Source organism: Corvus moneduloides, chromosome 8, assembly GCF_009650955.1.
Source record: "Corvus moneduloides isolate bCorMon1 chromosome 8, bCorMon1.pri, whole genome shotgun sequence".
Lineage (NCBI taxonomy): Eukaryota > Metazoa > Chordata > Aves > Passeriformes > Corvidae > Corvus > Corvus moneduloides.
Window position 1 is genome coordinate 13,863,199 of NC_045483.1, and position 18,803 is coordinate 13,882,001.

The window sequence follows — 18,803 nt, forward strand, 5'->3', positions numbered from 1 at the left end:
GAGTGTGCTCCCTGAACTGTGGAACAATACTTTCAAGCAAAAGGTGCTACATTTCAAACTTCCATTCTGCCAGTGTGTAGAAAAGACCCATGCCAGCCTGGCCAAATAGAAATGGCTCTGGTTCACTGTAACTGCTGAGAAGATATCACACACATTGTCAGACGCAATTTCCATTCACAACAGACATCCACAATGTACACACTCATCTCTTGAACTGGCACTACGCTGCAGCCATGCCTCTAGGGGCTCTGTTCTGAGGAAAACAACTGAAAAGGAACTGCTAATCCCTTAATTAGCGGCATCGCTTCACCTTCTGCAGGAATAATTTAGAAAGTCTGAATGGGCCACATGTCACACAAGGCGAAAAGTTAGTAACTGAAAATGACTCGGGTTGTTGGTTCATTTCTCTGTACCTGCATCTCAGCTGGGCAAGGCTACTGAAGGGAAGTACTCAGTGTCAATTGAGAAAAGCTTCACAAACCACTCATAACTGCCTCTTTCAAAAGCCACCCTCTCTCAAATTTTTAAAGGGAGTTGCATTACACCAGGCAAGTCACTGATGCTAGGTCTCAAGCACAGCTCCAGGAATACACAGGTAAGGCCATGTTGCCTTGAATTTTCATAAAGCACTTGTTTAAGCCACAACAGCAAGGGGATTAACTGTACTTTCCTGGCTGAGCTACTTGATTGCTTGCTAGGTAAGAACTGAAGCACATACCATATCCACCAAAGACGCCTGTTAGGTCTCATCATCCATTCTCCTACTCCCTTCCTCAGACCTCCCACGCAATGAACTGCATCATATAAGAGTCCTACAAAGCTGTCCACTAGATTATGTCAAACCCCACAATATTTATTTATCTTTGGATGCAAGTGGCATGAACCAGACTATCTACCATCAACTCAAAGGTCAGAGTTAAAAGCCTCTCTTCCCTCACACTGACATTTCAAGGCTGCTTTCTTCAGGAGCAGCACAACTATCCTAAGTGTGAGCATCTGCTACAGTAATAGGAAAAGCAAGGTCCCTCTCCTTTACCTAAGAGCCTATCTCCTTTCTACTCACAAATATGTGAGAGAGAAACACTATTCCATAAAACATGACTCCATTTTCTCCAATCAGGTAAAGAGGGACTCAGGTAATGGAACAGAAAAACAAAGACATTTGGATACCATGGTGAGCATGGACAGACAAGAAAGTAAATTAGCTACCATTATGATAATGAAATGGCTTTCCGAAGGAGGCAGCTTGCATGTAGCAACTAAGAAGCAACATAATGATGCTTTAACAGAACTGCTGCTTGCTTTTTAACCCTGTAGCAATGGAACAAGCTATTTTTCCTATTTGACTGTCTCTGCAGAGGCCAAGTACCTGACCAGAGCTCCCTCCAAGTGTAATGAAGCCTCACTCTGCATTTCTTCTGGTAGCACAGCAGCTTGTGCACAATCTGAATGCACCGTCTGGAAAAGAGAGGGCAAAGGATTAATGACATTGCATCTTCCTGCAATTCTACATCAAGCCTGGAAATATCTCTGAAATCAGCAGCAGGGAAATAAACAAACTCAAAGACTATCAGAGGAAGATGGGAGTTGTGGCTTTGGCCTCCTAAGAGGAACCAACGCTCACAAAAAAGGAATCTGACAAAATGAAAGAAAGGGGCCTGTATGCCAGTTTAAGCTCAACAGGATTAGACTGACCACAAATGCATGTTTGCTGTTTAATAAATACTTTTCACTCTTTGCTACTTTTACCTAAGAGCCTCAAACTATAAAATGAGTTACTTAACTTGCAGGCTCCATATATGTGAGACAGCACATTATTGTAAAATTGGGACACAATGGAGGTTCTCAGTTTCTCTGTGCCCAGTGATGAGGCTAAAGGAAATGAGGGTGTCAAAAAAACTACAGGATTTTTAGTCTGACTGAGGTGTGTGGTTTAATTACATTTATATATATATATATTTCTATCAAATTTTCCAGTCCCCTCATACTTAAAATAATTTAAGTATAAGCTTTGGAATGATCATGCAATACACATAACAAGCTCTAGAATCCCCCAACATACAGGCAATGCACTTGTAAAGTCTCCAAATCCTGTAGGTCTCTATAGCATCTAGTGTTCATTCAAACTCTTAGGTGCACAAACATTCTTCACACATAACATCCAAACTAAAAATATAATACAATGAGCAAATTCTCTAACACTATCATTAAGGACAAGCCAAAAAATACATACAAATTTGAATTTGTTAGGCCAAGCTATTTTTAGCTATTGCCACGTAGAAAAAATAGAAGGAACATTACAAAAAGGAAAAATACCTTTTTCTCCAATCCCTATTTCTCAAAGCCACATTATCTCATTAAAATCCACATCCTTCTGAAAAGACACTCATGAAAGACACTGCACATCAGATAAACACGGAGAAATCAAATTCTAAAACTTTGCATGGAATTTATTCAAAATGAGGCAAAAAGTTCAAGACAAGGCTTTAAAAATAAGGCTATGGCAAAAAAATATGCAGAAGGTATACATTATTCTTTTCAGACCTGTAGATAATCCCAAAAATACCACAATAAGGTAGGAACTAAAACTAACTTTGAATAAAGGTAAAACTATTTATAATTGCTGAGCATGACATTAAGTGCTATATTTCAAATTGGATTCTCATAAACTCAACCAAGAAAAGGAAGCAAACCAGCTAGGATAGACAGCTGTCTTCAAACCAGGAACAGCAATCTCTCTGGGGAGAAACCTCTTATTTCTGATGTTACTGGTACTGGACAATGCCCAGCATCTTTTCACTTCTGTATCTGCTTGGCTGTAAGTCAAGTTATGAAATTATCCATCCTGGTCAGGTGTCTCTGGTTTTTAAAAGTTTCGTGCTGAGGATTCATAATACACATACCGGATAAAAAGTACCCTTAGTCTAAGCAACCTGGATTTCTCTTTTAAATATTAATATGCCCAGCCTTGAGCAGCAGCTTCATATTGTCACCTTTTAAATGTACTGCAGAGAAGTGTGACACCACTTGTGCATTCAGAACATCCACTTGGTCTGCAATAACTGCGTCTGCTATGGGATGGTTTCAGACAGGAGTACAGTGAAAGGACTGCACAAACATGCCAAAATGAATGGATACAAATGCCCACTGATGGCTGCTACTGCTCATTAATTTTAGTGTTATGGGGTTTCTAGATGTGATGTTGCTTTTGAGTCCAAGCATTTCACACCTTTCTTGTGAAATTCAGGAGCATTATACCCATCTACAAATAGTTCTGCAATTGTCATTTAAAAAAACCATTTCTCACAAACTCAATTGAACTGCACAACCCTTGAAAAGGCACTGTAATTGCAAGGTTATTTGGGCAGAATCAGAACATGCTGAAAAGTTACCTTAAGGGAAAACATGCTATGTGTCTTTATCTTTCCTACAGAATATAGTGCTGTTCACGCCTTGGGGAAATTCAGCACTGTACAAACAGTCACAGCAAAGCCAACAAACTGTCTAAATCCTCCTTCTGCCCTCCAGGCTAAAGCAGTACAAAGCACTGGAGAGGCCCCTGTGGGACACGTGGAGTGCTCATGAGTAGCTCTGTTCACTTCTCTCCTTTTGCCCATTGCTAAGTTTTACCCCGTGCTGCCTAGCAGGCTATTTCAGGCTTAAACCTCCCTCCCTCCCCACACTGCCTTCCAGGCCTCATGTCAGTCATCCTTGCTTTTTCAAAACTGCCTTTTCCGTTTCTAGACCAAGATTCATCTTCTGGGAAGTGGGGATTGTTGCAATGACTCTCTGTTATGAAACTTCTTTTAGACTGAAAAGCTCTTTGTGTTAGATCAAGTAGATTAGGAAAACAGTCTGAAATTGAATTGCTTTCAATTTTCTGGCACACAGAGGATTTTTGAAGTAGAAAAAGTTACTGGAAGAGTTCATGAAAAGCAATTCATCCTGCTTCCCACCAGCCACAAAGTGTTATTTCAGCCAGAAGATTGCTGTATGAACAGGATTCCACCTGAATTCAAACTTCAAATGAAATCACAATGAGTTACCCCACAGACACTTACACATAGAGGTCCATAGGAAATTCTTTCATCATGTGTGTTACAATGAATTCCACCATCAAATCTGACAGAAAAGAAAACGATAAAGTAAGTGTTGAGCTGGCTACTGTTAACTTCTAGTAGACTACAAGGAAGTCAAACTGCCCCACCTACCTATCTCTACCAGACAATAGTCCTGCTTAGATGAAAGGGATTTCACTTTTTTGTTTGTTTGTTCTAAAGAACATTAGAAATTTGCTAGAATTAGAAAAGAAACTACTGGAAACTGAGGGTACATACTGTAATTTGCTTTGAGGCACTGCTTCCCCATATGGTTTCCCCCACTATAGTCAAATAAAGACCATACACCATGAATTCTGATGTCTAGAATTGCTCTCATATTTCAAGCCCTGTCACTAATGGAGAATTCCATTAAGAAGCATATTTTAGGAAATTACTCTTGCCAGAAACAATGCACAACCTAGATGTTACTTAAAGAGACATTGTAAATAACACCTATTTTTTCTAAAACAAATTCTGAAGCAAGCAAAGCTAGTTTGATCTCAACATAGGCTAAGCTTCAGCTCAAAACTAATTCGGGGGAAAAAAAAAAGAGAATGTGTCTAACATTTCAGGGCTTCCAGGGTGAAGATAAGAGGCAAAGAGTATAGAAATACAATTGAGAGAAGCTAATAAATGACAATTGAATGTGTGGGGGGGTGTGTTCAACTCAACTTCAGCATGAAATGCTTATACCAAGCCAGTGGTAACAATCGTGAGCTGTAAACTCCTAAGGCAGTAACAGCCCAGCAGAGTGACTCAAAGTGACTAAAAACAGTGTAGATGAAGAGTGTATGAAATCTGATAGCTCTAGAAAGATTCTTCATGCAGCTGTTGTGTCTTGGCTTCAACAATCACTTTTGGAAATGTTAAAGTCTAAGACTTCAACACCATCAGGCTGAACAGCCAGGCTCCATCCATTTCTGAACCCATATACGCTTTTGGCCTCCACAGTAATGAGAGTCACAACTTAATCATGTGCTGCATGAAAAGCTTTCAACTACGCCTCCATATCCCCAGGCAAAACCAATCCTAGCTACTAACCAACATTCCTGTTGGTTTTTTGCTCAGAAAAGGCTTGCTCAATGCCCAGCAAACACGCTCATAAATATGTGTACCTTCCACAGGTTTGCCATCATCGTATCATCTACAAAGTACTTGTCGCTGTTACCACACTCACCTAAACACTGACTTTATTAATCAACTGCCCTCCCTCTTGTTAATAACTCAGGTCAAATGGGCCAAGCAGCTTCTGCAAAACTTTCTGTAAATGTATATAGGATTTCTTGCTACAGAGCTGCACTCTTGGATTTGTCTGCGAGGTAGCCATGTACAAAGATGGGCATGGATTGCTGTAAACATCTTTAGTATGTAAATGTCCTTCTTTTAAGTCCATCCACTGCTCCATGTAATCCTCAAATCCCATATTTCTATTGCTCAACAAGAGATGCTTCAGGAGCCACAAGCACACACGTGCTCTGACAACACTCACCGAGCACCGCACACACCAGCGGGCGACAGGGCAGGTTCTTGTCTGCTGCTTTCTTCCGATGTCTCATTGGCTTCAAAGACACAAAGATGAAAAGAAGTCAGCAGAAGCCTGAAGTGACAGTCTGTGTATTATTGTATTTTTCAAGCAAATAGTACCATCAGTGGAGGCTTCCCTCTGTCTTTTTCTCCAGCTGCTGTCTTACACATATTAACCCTAAAGGACATGGCTGGAGCAAAACTGTGCCTGCTTTCCAGCAGGCTAATACTGAGGATTTGTTTCTCTAGCTATGTAGCTGGAGGGCACTGTTCTACTGAGGGGAGGGACCCCAAGAAAAAAACAAATCACACAGCAATTCCTTCCCCTTGCTTAACATACTGATTTGTTTCTGACCCAGAAGTCTGACTGGCGTTCTTAACAGTGTGTGCAGTAGTCAATGGCTTTGGTGTTCATTGTAACAGACCAGAAAGGCTAACTGGACAGCAAATTTGTTGCTAAGTGGTAATGACTAGTATTCTTGGAGTGTGGTCTCCATCAAGTAAGATGTTTCTTTCTTTCTTGAACAGTAACACTTTCAAATGCTGCTTTGCTGTCAGATGAGGTGGAACTTGCCAGCACCACAAAGACAGAATCCATCAAGTAAGGATAACCATTCAAGTTACTTGTAACTACAGAGATTCATGAGCTAGGTAAGCACACTTCCTCCACACGAAAAAGCTCTGGAAAAAATCCTTTCCTCCCTGAAGGTGAATTACTCCACCCCGAATGAAGGGTAAGCCAATAAGAGCACTCAGTGTAACTCCAGCTGGCTATTATATATCACATGAGGGCTAATGCTTGCTAAAGATTAAGGCAGAACATTCTCTTTACCACTGATTTCCTCAGAGACCTCATAATACACAGCTCCTTGCCAGCTACACAGGCCTCTGAATTCACTGACAGGCCAAACAGCTCTTTGTTCTTTGAAGAAGGGAGACATTCTGAGAGCAATTTCAAAATCATTCCCCAGCTACTGCATTTCTGACACTATTTCCACATGCCTTAGCAACCTAGGTTAGATATCTGTGACACAATTTTCAACATACACTTTTCATACATACTCAAATCCTCTGTGTTTGCATCCTAAAGAGAAAACAATCTGGAAGAAAAGACTCACCATTCTGTGTAAGTTTACACGAAAATTCATGTTGTCATCATGAAGAAAAGCATTAGCATATTGATCCTATTGAAAAGGGCAAGAAAAGGGAGGAGATATGAAAAGCCCAACACCCTACAGTTGCCTTTCAAATCACACATGTTTCAGTGTAAAACTCCCAAGATACAGCCATAAAGTTAAAAAGCCGTCTGTCCATTTCCTCTTCTCCCATCCATGTTTCCAGTCACACAAAAGCAAACCCCTCCCGATCCCACCTCCACTTTAGGAAATTGCTAACAAAACAAGCAGTAGTTCTTTCTCCCCCTTTGCTCATTTAAACTCTGGACTGCACACACCATTGTGTCACAAATTTAACAAGTGCTCCAGGTGCATAACACATGAGGAGGTTCTCCAGCACACCAGTTCTGCGACTGTGTGGATAAAGGTTTAAATTGGCATTTTGACGCCAGAAGCTACTGCAGTACTAGCAGATAGGTTTATGAGCTGTTCCACCCCTCAGGCAAATCTCATTCCAAGACCACCTCTAAATTAAAGAGGCTTCTCCAGATAATGCACAGCCAGAATAGGTAATAAATATACTCTCTCTTTAATACCAGAACCAAAGAATGCCCTTGTTACGCAGAAACAGAATTTCTTATCTTGTGTTATCTACGCATCCACCAGAAGAACAAGTACCAAAGCCATTTAATTAGAAAAATTTGAAATGTAGATGATTAGTTTTCAGGCTGCACCCTGAAGAAACATCATTCCAGAATCCATACATGGCTATCAACCTCGCTACTTTTTATTCTTTAAGAATGAAAGGTCTTGCAAGCAAGCAAAATGTAAATGCCACACAAACACTACCACCATTCAGGACATCAGTCAGCCATTAGAACATACTCCCCATGAGACAGGGCCACATTCAGCCAGGACTGCTGACATAGCTCTGTGATGCTGCTTTCTTATCCTACTACCACATTTGCTAATTGTCTTGCTTGTAGGGACCTAAAAATATGTAGTCACTTTCAGACTTGTAACCTTCTTTGGCAGAAGGGATATGGCACACCCCATGTTTACCATGAACAGCACAGAGCTGAAAGCCATTAGCACATTACTCATCTAAAAGCCACACCACAAGGTCACTTAACAGCTAAGAGAGAAAAGGCTTAGGTTCAGTCTTTTTTCTCTTCATCCCCAGGAGCTGGCTAACTCAAATAAGATCATCCAATTTTCAAGTTTCAAGTCAACTTTAACAGTACTGCATCAAGTATATTAGCAAACATTAAGTGACTGAGGACCTCACCACTCAGTACCCCTGTGGATATTCAGCTCCTGCTCCACAGGAGGCAAGGGGTAGAGCCCTGTAACACACCATCTGCTGGGCAGCTTCACACGAGAAACCTACCTCTGCTATGCATGTCAGGATAATGAGGCACAGCTTGCCACTGTGCAGCCGGTGCTCATCTGCAAAGGAGAAAAAACAAGTCCTCCGTGAGCCACGCAAGCCTAGCAAGGCTGAAGAGCAAGACAGCTGTTGCAGCAAAAGAAAAGTCCAGCTTGAAGATTCTTCACAGTCCTACTTCCTCCATGATAGCTAATAGTTTACTCTAATTAAGTACTCGTCTTCCAACCTAGCCACTAAATCCCACCCACTTGTCACCACTCTGCACCAACAGCAAAGGTTCAGATTTGAACTTCCAACAGCGCTGTAACTATCCACTGGGCTTCTCTCATTCAGTTTTACTTCCACAGATATTCTAAATACTGTCTGTCACAGCAGAGACACACTGTTCCCTCTCTTAGACAAGGTGGAAAGCAAAACATCACCTTTGCTGTAGGTTATGAAACAAGCAGCAAAGCTTTCACAGAGATGCAGCACTGTGTAGCAGAACAACTGCTGACATTACGCTCCAAGTTCCAAGTTTTAACCCCAATACTAAGAGACACGACCTACTTCACTCTGTGCAAAACCATGAAAGAAGGGAGTCTGCAAAGACTTAGCATTTTAAGCCAAGAGTTCCACCCTGATCATGTTCCCCAACTTCTTATTCATCTCACAACTTCAAACAGCTTTTGCCCTGAAAGATAGCTGGAGCAAAACAGAGGGACTAAGGCAGAAGAATGCAATTTTTATTTGGATTATTTAAAATTCCTCTCAATTTTAACCTTGAATAAAAAAAAAAAAAAAACCCAAGATACATATAGTCATGGAGTAATGTAGGATGGAACAAATCTCTGGTTCAATCCTTGCTCAAAGCAAAGCCAGGTAAGATCAGGTTGTACAAGGCACTGTCCAATCAAGCACATTTAAAAACCTTTGTTCTACAAAACACCGCACTTGGATCACACACCCCCAAACCCACAAAAACAAACCAACAAAGAACAACATACCGATAACTAAATTCTGAGGAGGCTTAACAGTGCACATTCCCAAGATTTCCAACAGCTCCTCTAAAGCACAGGACTACTAAACATGCCATCCCAGACACGTGCCTTAAGAGTCAAACTCAAAGGAGAGGGATATTTGAAACAGACACACTTTCATATACATCAGAAGACAGCATCAGCCAAATTCCTTCTTTGCAGGTGACTTTTATGAACACTTTGCTGGCTGGTGTGTATATGGTAATTATAAAAACAGATAGAATGGGCTTAGCTAGCTATTCTGTCTAGTTTGACACCTCTTGTTTTCTTTTCTTTGCTGCTCAGGGACAGATATTTACAAACAAGACGTGCCCTGAAGTGCGCTGATTTCATCTCACAGCACTAAGTAAGATGAAGAGGAATTTTGGAATTAGAGAGTTAAAAGTCTCTCCTATCTCCTTACCTCAGCTAAAATGTCTAAGTGTGAAGTTTTATACTCCAGCAAGTGGGAGAAATGGCCTAGAATTACACTGATACACAAGAGGCTTGTTATTTTTATACTGTAAGGCCTCTCTGTTTATTTCTGTAGGTGCTGCTACCACCTCTCTCTCTGGGGATCGTGCTGGAAAGGCTCCTGTTTGACACCACGAACTCTGCCTTCTGCCAATGTGTTGTGAACATCAGACCATTTTCAGGAGCTACGGGGCAGCTATGCAAGCAGTTACTTGCACACACACTTCATACTTTCACAGCACCCTTATTAAAACAACAAAGCAGACCACTTTCCACAGGGAGGTGTATCAGTATGAACCTGTTTCACAGATGGGAGAAAGTGACACAGAGGTTTTGCTTCTCCCAAGGCAGCTGCCTCTGACTGACACAAGAGAGGCTAACAAGAGAAGGATCTAGCAAACACAGTCTATTAAATTATGCTCTCTGGGACAGGACCAAAACAACTGTCTAGTCCTGGATGTGGAACAAACCAGTTTCCCCTCTAAGTGCTCCCACCTGTCTCAAGACACATGGAGTAAATGAGAATTATTCATTCTTCACTATATTGGTGTCACATAGAATCATAGAATCGTTTAGGTTAGAAAAGACCTTTAACATCATGGAGTCCAATCGTTAATCCAGCACTGCCAATCTCCCAGTAAACCATGTCCCTAATTGCCACATCTACTTGTCTTTCAAATACCTTCAGGGACTGTGACTCAAGAACTTCCCTGGGCAGTCTGTTCCATGCTTGATCTTTTAAGGAAAAAAAATTAGGCAGTGCTCCATCTATAATCAAAAGATAAGGTCAGGAATACACCCACTAGAATTAGTAAGTACTGGTTTGGAAGGCACACTTTTTTAAAATGATCAATCAGTGGAGCTCACTGCTACAAAATTCTATGGTGGGAAGGATATTAGGTCTATCAGATGCACAAATTTCAAACCTTACACAAGCTAGAACCAAAGTAAAGAAAGAACGAAACATTAACTCCTGTCTCATAACACAGTAAACTCATCTCTCACTGGCTTCTTTAGTAAGGAATCCCCTCTATCAGATTTCACTCTATCTGAAACTAATCCAGTGTGGCAGTTCCCAAGGCCCTTGCTTTTAGCTTCTTCCCCACTACAGTGACTAGTAAGTGCAGAAGTTAAATTGAAAAACATAAAATTGTTCCATCAGAGACTTGGATCAGCAAGACAGACCCTGAGAAAAGCAAATGAGAATTATTAGAGAGGTGGTAAGCCCTCTTCATGTGCACAATCTATTAAAATGACTGAGCCAAGATTGACATTGTTTAGTTCAAAAGACAAAAGGAAGAGGAAACATGAAAGCAGACTTCAAATACGTAAGGGATGACACAAAGAAAAAAGAAATAATCCATTCTCAATATGTATCTTGGAGAAGATAACTAGTAATTAATTTGAACCACAGCAAAGAATTGAGGAAGCACACAAAGTTTTCTCACAATAAGGATAGTTAAACCTGCAATGGATAGTCTGAAAATGGTGCTCCATTATCACAGTGTCTTCATCCAACCTGTCAGCAATACCTCTGAGAAAAGATACAGGTAAACCCGATTCTGCATTGGTTCCAAGGAGCTGTGGTTTAACCCCAGACAGCAACTAAATACCATGCAGCTGCTCACTCACTTGCAATGCTTCTCCTGTCTCCATAGTGGGGAGAAGAATTGGAAATAAATCATGTGGGTTGAGATAAGAACAATTTAATAACTGAAACCTCATCATCATAATCATGATAATCATAATGATCATCAGCAGAGTGAGAGAGGGTAACAGAACTGAAGAGAAACAAGTGATGCACAGTATAGTTCATGATACAATTGCTCGCTGCCTGCTGCCCATCCCATCCCCAAAGAGCAATGGTCCCCTTCTGGGTAACTCCCCCAGTTCACATACTGGGCATGACATTCTGTGGTGTGGAATACCCCTCTGGCCAGGTCAGGTCACCTATCCTGGCCATGCTCCCTCCCTGCTTTTTGTGCACCTCCTCGCTGGCAGAGCACCAGACACTGAAAAGCCCTTGACAAAGGGTTAGCAATACTTAGCCAGAGCCAAAATACCAGTGTGTTATCAACATCATTCTCATACGGAATCCAAAATCAAAGCACTCTACCAGATACTAAGAAGAAAATTAACTCTGTCCCAGCCAAAACCAGATAGGAGTGCACTAAACACTTTCATGTTTCTTTTGTTTCAAGTTTCTTTTGGTCCTAATTCCAATTATTACTTTTTCTTCAACTAGCTTGCTTACAGAACAAGAGCAAGACAGCCAAACACAATTTCATTGCAAGCTAGTAGGTAAAAGGAAACGGCCTGCTCTCATTCAATGCTAAGCATTCATGAAGTTCAGTAATTGATGTATCATAGCTCTGCAGATACCTTAATATTTCTGTTGTTATATCTAACTTAAGAGTGGAAGTCGGTAATAGGCTGAAATATGGTGCAAAGATCACTTGTTATGTTCACACTATGGTCCTGCCCATATAACCAATGGACAAAACAGCACCCTCGGGTACCCTGAGCAGGAGATTAAGCAATATTTCAACTCCAGCAAGCTGAAATTAACCCCCACAGAACTACAGGAGAAACAAAAAGCACAACATGGAAAGATACTTCCTCAAGCAAATTACTGCCAGTGCAGTCTAAGTTACTGCTGTCCTATTTATAATTACAGAGCTGCCTGTTGAACCAAAGGAGAAAGGAAGTTATTTCCTTCTAATGCTGAGCTTTGCCCCCTGTGTCAGTTTCTAAATGTTCTTAAAAATAGTTCTCTGGTCTCAGACTTCCCCTCTCTGACAGTTGTGTATCAGATCTACTCATACCTTTGGCATATAGACAGGCTTGGTTATTAGGTATTATCATTTATTATTACATTCTTTCCATACCTGACATCTCTCCTGCCAGCATTAGGTCTCTCCTACTTTCATAAGTCTTGTCTCACAATAAGAAATCACTCAATTTTTTCAAAAGGTGAAATCTTCAATCTTTTAAAGAGACTCCACTTCTATTTCTGGAGTCATTAGGCATGTTCTTGTGCCCTCCCTTCTGACAGAAACACTGTTTGCTGCATCCACAGAATTCACTTACCTTTTGTGTCCTGCATCACAATTGAGCTGTACTTCAAGAAGGTTATCAGCAGGTTGCTAGTTTGCACATCAGCATCCAAAGGCAGCTCTGCAGAGCTTATAACTGGAACAAAGCAGATAAGACACATTTATCCCATACAAATACAAGAAATAATTACACAGAGAACTAAGACAGAGACTCAGAGGTCTAGGGTAGGATCAGCCTACTTGCAGGGGCACCTGACCTCCTCCTCCATGGCCACCCAGGAAAAATTTTGTTATGAGGACTGGTACCACTCCCTCAGAGACCATTTCTCCTGCTCTAAGCACAGGCTGTGGTACCCTGCAAAGTGATATCCCTTCTCTGTCCTGCCCCTGCTCCTCCTCCCAGGGAGATGAGCCCACTGTTTTAGCACTCATCAACATTCCCAACCTAGGGAGCTCTGGATATTTGCACTGACATCCAATTAATTCTTACAAGCAACACAGATAACATTCACACCATTCTCAATTTGAAAAGAGACGTGCCAAGCAAAGGACCTTCTCTATTTCAGCAATTTTGAAATTTTAGTTCCAAAAGGTCCGTGTCAATTCCATTCTTCCCTTCCAACAACAGTCTCTCTTGCAAAAGCAACAAGACATAATGTAACAATTATTGCGTGACCGAAGTGATAGAAAAGGAAGGCAGAAACAGAAGCTTTATAAAAATCAAGAAGCAAAAAACAGCTTGTGCTAGATACATCACAACCCAGCAGGGAGCAGAAATGTACTTTCCATACCCACAGCACTTCATTGGCATTTCTCTAGGACACCAGCTGTACTTTTGACACCTTAACAGTGGACATCATCTGCCTTAGACTTTACAAGAAGCTATCTCATTTCCTCAGCTAATTACACAACGTACCTCCTCGCTCATTCCCCCACTTCCCATGCACCATCTGAAGCACTGAGTTTATGAGCTGTCAAGCCTCTATCATGTGACTGAGCCACGTTTTTACTGATGACTGAGTCTGAGCTGTCCTAAAGGGCCATTCTCTGCCTTTCCATTTGGAAAGCTTTACAAGAAATACTGAAAGGGAGGAGAAAGATCAGTGGGAAACATCCATCATGCATTTACCTGCAGATCCTGCCAGGTAAGTCTGATACCATTTAAGATAAAGTAGCTCAGACAAAAAAATCCCCAGGCTGATGGAGTTTAGCCTAGGAACACTTCAGTAAAGCACTTAATACAGTTATGTATAAAAAAATTAAAAGTGAAGGAAATAGGTGGGAACCCATAAAGAAATTTAATGTACATCAAAGATCTGGCAAACAAGATACAATTGGAGAAATTACTGGTCTGAGAAAAAATTACTGCTTGGATTCTGTAGGCGTCAGTTCTCTTTTTTTCTGTATGACCTGGACATAAGAAACAGCTGCTTGCTAACAAACCTGCTAATGGCAGAAAGTTGGGATATATAAACATAGAGGAGTATCAGGCTGCACACAAAGAATGGGATAAAAACAAGGACAGATAATAAATACAAGGTAAAATTAAACAATGCAAGCCATAGGGTCAGGAATTCCGGGATTTATTTCCATGGCAAGATGAGAGCTCATCAGCTGCAAACAAAATACCATGATCAGATCACGAGATGACAAGCTACCAACATGAAGGGCTCAAGAGTGCAGTTCTACAACACACATCCAGAAATGCGCTTCCAGCAGAGACACAAACACTGTAATGCCCTACAGAAGGTCTTGTCTCAAAGGTCTTGAGGCCTTGTCTCAAACACTGTGTATAATTATGCAGAAGCCATGCTCAAAGAGGATGAACTTAAACTTGAACAAGTTTAAAGACAGGCTAATGTGTTGATCAGAAGAAGAGAGTACTTTTCTTGTGAGACAGCAAAACACACAGGTGAGTAAACCAACAGGTGAAAAAGAGCCATCTTTGTTTCAAGGGAGGGTTAACATGATAAATGGGTATGAATTGACAAGAAATGCAGGTTGCAAAGTTGAGTATTTCTAACCAAGGAACGAGATGCTGAAACTGCCCCCCAACAGAAATTACTGGGAAACAAATTTAAAAGATTTAGTCAGAGCTTGATAAACTCAAGGGATTCTGTGATGATATGCCTGCAAACACAGGGCACTAAGCTCAGGAGTCAAGGAGATCTTTTCCATCTCTATGCAACTGTCCTGACATGACAATAACATGACTGTTTTGGCTGCCTAGGGGGTCAAACTCACAAGTTCTCACATTCAGGAGATCATAGATGGCTTCAATTACAATTGACCAAAGTCTCTCTCCTCTCATGCTATAAACAGAGCCTAAGACAGGGCTCCCTTTGCACTGGAAACAGATCTGCAGACCACTAGTACACACATCTTAAGTATTATATCATCTCTTTTCTGTCTATCCTCAGGAATGCTCAAGGCTTTTCTCACTGTTGAGGAAAGAAAAACTAATTTATCACGAGATTGGACCTTGTAAGAAGTGAGGAATTACATCTGATTGTTGGATGACTAGGTTGGGGACTCTGAAGGGAAGTAATTTGATCCTGTACACAACCGTATTTTGGTTCAGAGGAAAGTGTGCTTTAATATAAAATGCCTTTCACAATTCAAGGCTTGTAGCTCAACCCTGTAATGAGGCAAGTAAGGCTTCAACTAGGGCAAGGGCAGGCACAGAGGGATGAAGGAGACAAGCCAACAGTAAAATGCAGGATTCTTTAAACCGTGCACCGAGAGGCCCAGAGTACAGCAGAGGTTCCCATAGAACTCAGGATTATACAATCACCTTCAATACAAAACTGTAGCCCTTGGAAACAACAGGTCAAACAGATCAAGGTAACTTCACTGTTCGAATCACATAAAAAAATCATAATGGGGCTTTTAGCTTACAAAGGTTGCACGGCCCCAAGAGTGAGCTGGCTTAGGTCATTCAGTCTTGAAGACCTGGGGCGCCTGATGTTGCTAATGTGCCAGGTCTGTTGGCAAAGTCTGTGCAATAAGACTGGAAGCTTTTTCACTCCCAATATTATGAATAGCTCAGAGACTCAGCTAAAAGTCTGAAAAATGTATTTATATCCCCAGTGGATCCTTCTTGAGCTGTTACAATGAACGTAGTGAATGAATATTTAACAACAGTAAGCAAACTGACATTTAGATAACTATGGTGACAGGCACACTTGATTTACATATTATGGATAAACAGTTTCTAGCAAAAGCCTCATTTCTGGAAAAAAAAAAAAGAAAAAAAAAAGAAGAAATCACACTGAAGAACACATCGCTGCTTATCCTGGTTCATAATACAGACCCTTTTTTTAACACATATTTGGAAACTTTATGAGGTCTTAATTCACACTATAGGTTAACAGCCAGAGAAATTTCAAACCAGAATACGAACCCATTTTTTATCCCAGACAGCATAAAAGAGAAGCACCTGAAACTCACAGATGGATTTCTGCATGTTACTGTAACTCGAAAACAGTTCAACTACACATTTTTAAAATGCAGGAAAAAGAAAGCAATCTTCTCATTCCAAAGCCAAAAAGTCTCTTGCTAGCTGGCAGCCATGGGCAAATTTTACAGCTGAATTGAAAGACCTTAATAAATGAGGAAAATTCTGACATATCTTTAAAACAGCAGTACTCAAGCACCACCAAACTAAACCAAGCCAAGGACCACAAAAAAAAAAAAAAAAAAATCACAGAGTAGGGATCAGCAAGGTGACAGCAGATAAAAATAAAGCAAGATTCCCAATGTAATTGCTGTACATTAAGATCAGATCCTCTTCTTAAATTTAGTAACCTTACAAGCCGCAAGAAGCCTCAAACTTCACAAGATCACTGCCTCTGCTGAAAGCAGGATGGAAGTTTTGTTTTGATTTTGTTTTGTCTTGTGGTAAATGAAAAAAGAAAAGAAAAAAAAAGTGCAAGCAAGCTGTAGGTGTAGGTAAGCACAAACTCTGTCAGTTGTATAATATGGTGTGGGGGCGGATACATTTGAAATGAACACATTGAACAGAAGCCCACAAAATGCCCATCCCTCCACATTTTATGCTATATGCACACAGAGACTTGTGACATAGGGGACTTTTTATCTGAAGCTTTTGTTATCCATGGCAACAAGATAGAATTCATCCATGAGGAGGATCATCCTTAACTAGGGTATCAAATGACCTGAATAGCTGATATAACTGAGTAAATCCAGGCTGCTTTTCCCCAGAAATATTTTCAAACTGTGCTCTATTCAAATTGACTCTGTTCCTTCATTAAACACTCCTCAGCTCAGATGCCATTAAAGTATGTGAAAACAGCCATTTCATTTCTTCTCTTAAACTAGGCTATATCTATCCATACCTTAAAATGAAAGGGTTTTATTTTAAATTATTTCAAAGTATATTTATGTGGACACATAACATTGCATTTAGAAGAAAATATCTCAGGGTAAGCAGTCCTTTACAAAGCCTATCAAAGAAAAGGCAAGAATAAGAGGGAGGAATACTTCCACACCCAGACTGAATTCAAATCCCAATTAATTCAAAGCTGAGGACAAGTGCATTAACTACAAGCAGGAATCCACAGCGATTCTCTGTAAATCTGTTCCAATGACAAATAATCCCAAGCAAAGGACCTGACACTAGAAATATTCATAAGTAAAAGCTGACATAGAATAACTCATGGGCAGGGTGTACCTTCATGCAGATATTGGGGCAGTACTGCTTTCAGAAGGAATATCAGCATAATTTAATTGAGCAAAACACAAGGCAAAATAAAAATAAATTTGAGTCAAAGAATCTTGCTCATGTTCAGTAAGGCAAGCCACTCCAGGAAGAGACCACCAAGTTACATCTGCTCCAGACAGATCTTATTACTTGCAATCTTCAGAAAATAGTTTGCTGGTTATTTTACAGTTTTAAATTATTCTTCCTCAGGAAAATTAAGAAATTACATTTCTTACCATCTGAAGAAGGCGGAGTGGTTCCAAGTGGAGTGACAGGTGTTGTTGGAATTGGGCTTGTTGGTGTTGTCATCAGGCCCATTTCAGGATGGCTCTGAGAGAAAACACAAATTCACAGGTCAACTGCTTCCCCAGGCACTAGAAACACAGACCACTACTTGTACTGTTCCATGCTCTTGCACAATAGACATGACTAAAGAAGTCTCAAGAAACTCCAGCCTCTCCTCCAAAGAGCCAGGCCATGGTTCCTGGCCTTGGATGTCTAACGATTAAACCGTACATCAATTTCTCTATTCCACAAAACACAAAAATACATCAGAAAGTGGTGGCTCTCTCCAGCAGACAGAAAAAATGCCTTTCCCTAATGGAGAATGGGAGAAGGTTTGCAAAAGTCTACAATGTTAATAGCTTCTAATTCCCCCCAAAACAACCCAAGGATGTGCATTTGAAGTCTTCCTCCAAGACCCTTTCACTTCTCTTTCTAAGAGCAAATTCTCCTCACTCCTGCCCCCAATCTGTTCATATTCAAAGATGATGGCAATTTATTACTTTCCTGTCTCACTGTAAAGCCCAGGCACTGCAGGAAAACAGTGCATAACATAAATAATACTATCATTATCGATCCTCTCAGCTTCCATCAGCCAGTTACTCTCCCCATTTCATCTTGGCTAATAGTTGCCTGCCTAATTACTGCTCTGACTTCACTCTTTGCAAGCTCCCAGACCTATCCACACTGGTGAGAGCGTAGGCAATCTGCCATGCTATTTTTGAGTGTGGCTGCCAAGCAAAGTGTCCATTTCATAGGGCAAGTTTTACATAAATGTATCATCTGCCTTAATATATCATCACAACTTCAAAATAAAAGAAAGATACAGAACTGCTGCTTTGATGTTAGTTCCACAGGATTTTTCACAAGTGGATATCCTCCACACTGCCTCTGAATACCTCACTTTATGAGCAACTATAAATGCATGTATTTTATGGGAAGCACAGACACACATACTACAACTCAAAGACAATTTACATCCCTATAGCTACCAACTTAAATTTAAAATACAATTTTTCACTGAAAGTCTTACATAAGCCAGGTTTCCTTCCATAGGTTTTGGGGGCTTACCTCCTTCCTCCAGAACAGTAAACCAGCAATTGAGAGACAAGAGTGCCACCCAGCAGCAAATCTGAGCACC

The 18,803-nt window shown here is 40.7% G+C and overlaps 1 protein-coding gene across 2 annotated transcripts in view; it reads right to left on the reverse strand.

Annotated features, from left to right (window-relative positions):
- Positions 1–18,803, reverse strand: part of ARMH3 (armadillo like helical domain containing 3) — a 131,600-nt gene that overhangs the window by 90,983 nt on the left and 21,814 nt on the right. For both annotated transcript variants that reach the window (XM_032115699.1, XM_032115698.1), the window contains exons 14-20: positions 17,617–17,710; positions 12,692–12,793; positions 8,130–8,188; positions 6,743–6,808; positions 5,590–5,659; positions 4,062–4,122; positions 1,370–1,458 (exon numbers count right to left, since the gene is read on the reverse strand). In XM_032115699.1, coding sequence (XP_031971590.1) covers positions 1,370–1,458; positions 4,062–4,122; positions 5,590–5,659; positions 6,743–6,808; positions 8,130–8,188; positions 12,692–12,793; positions 17,617–17,710 — 541 coding nt within the window. The remainder of the gene's footprint in view (positions 1–1,369; positions 1,459–4,061; positions 4,123–5,589; positions 5,660–6,742; positions 6,809–8,129; positions 8,189–12,691; positions 12,794–17,616; positions 17,711–18,803) is intronic.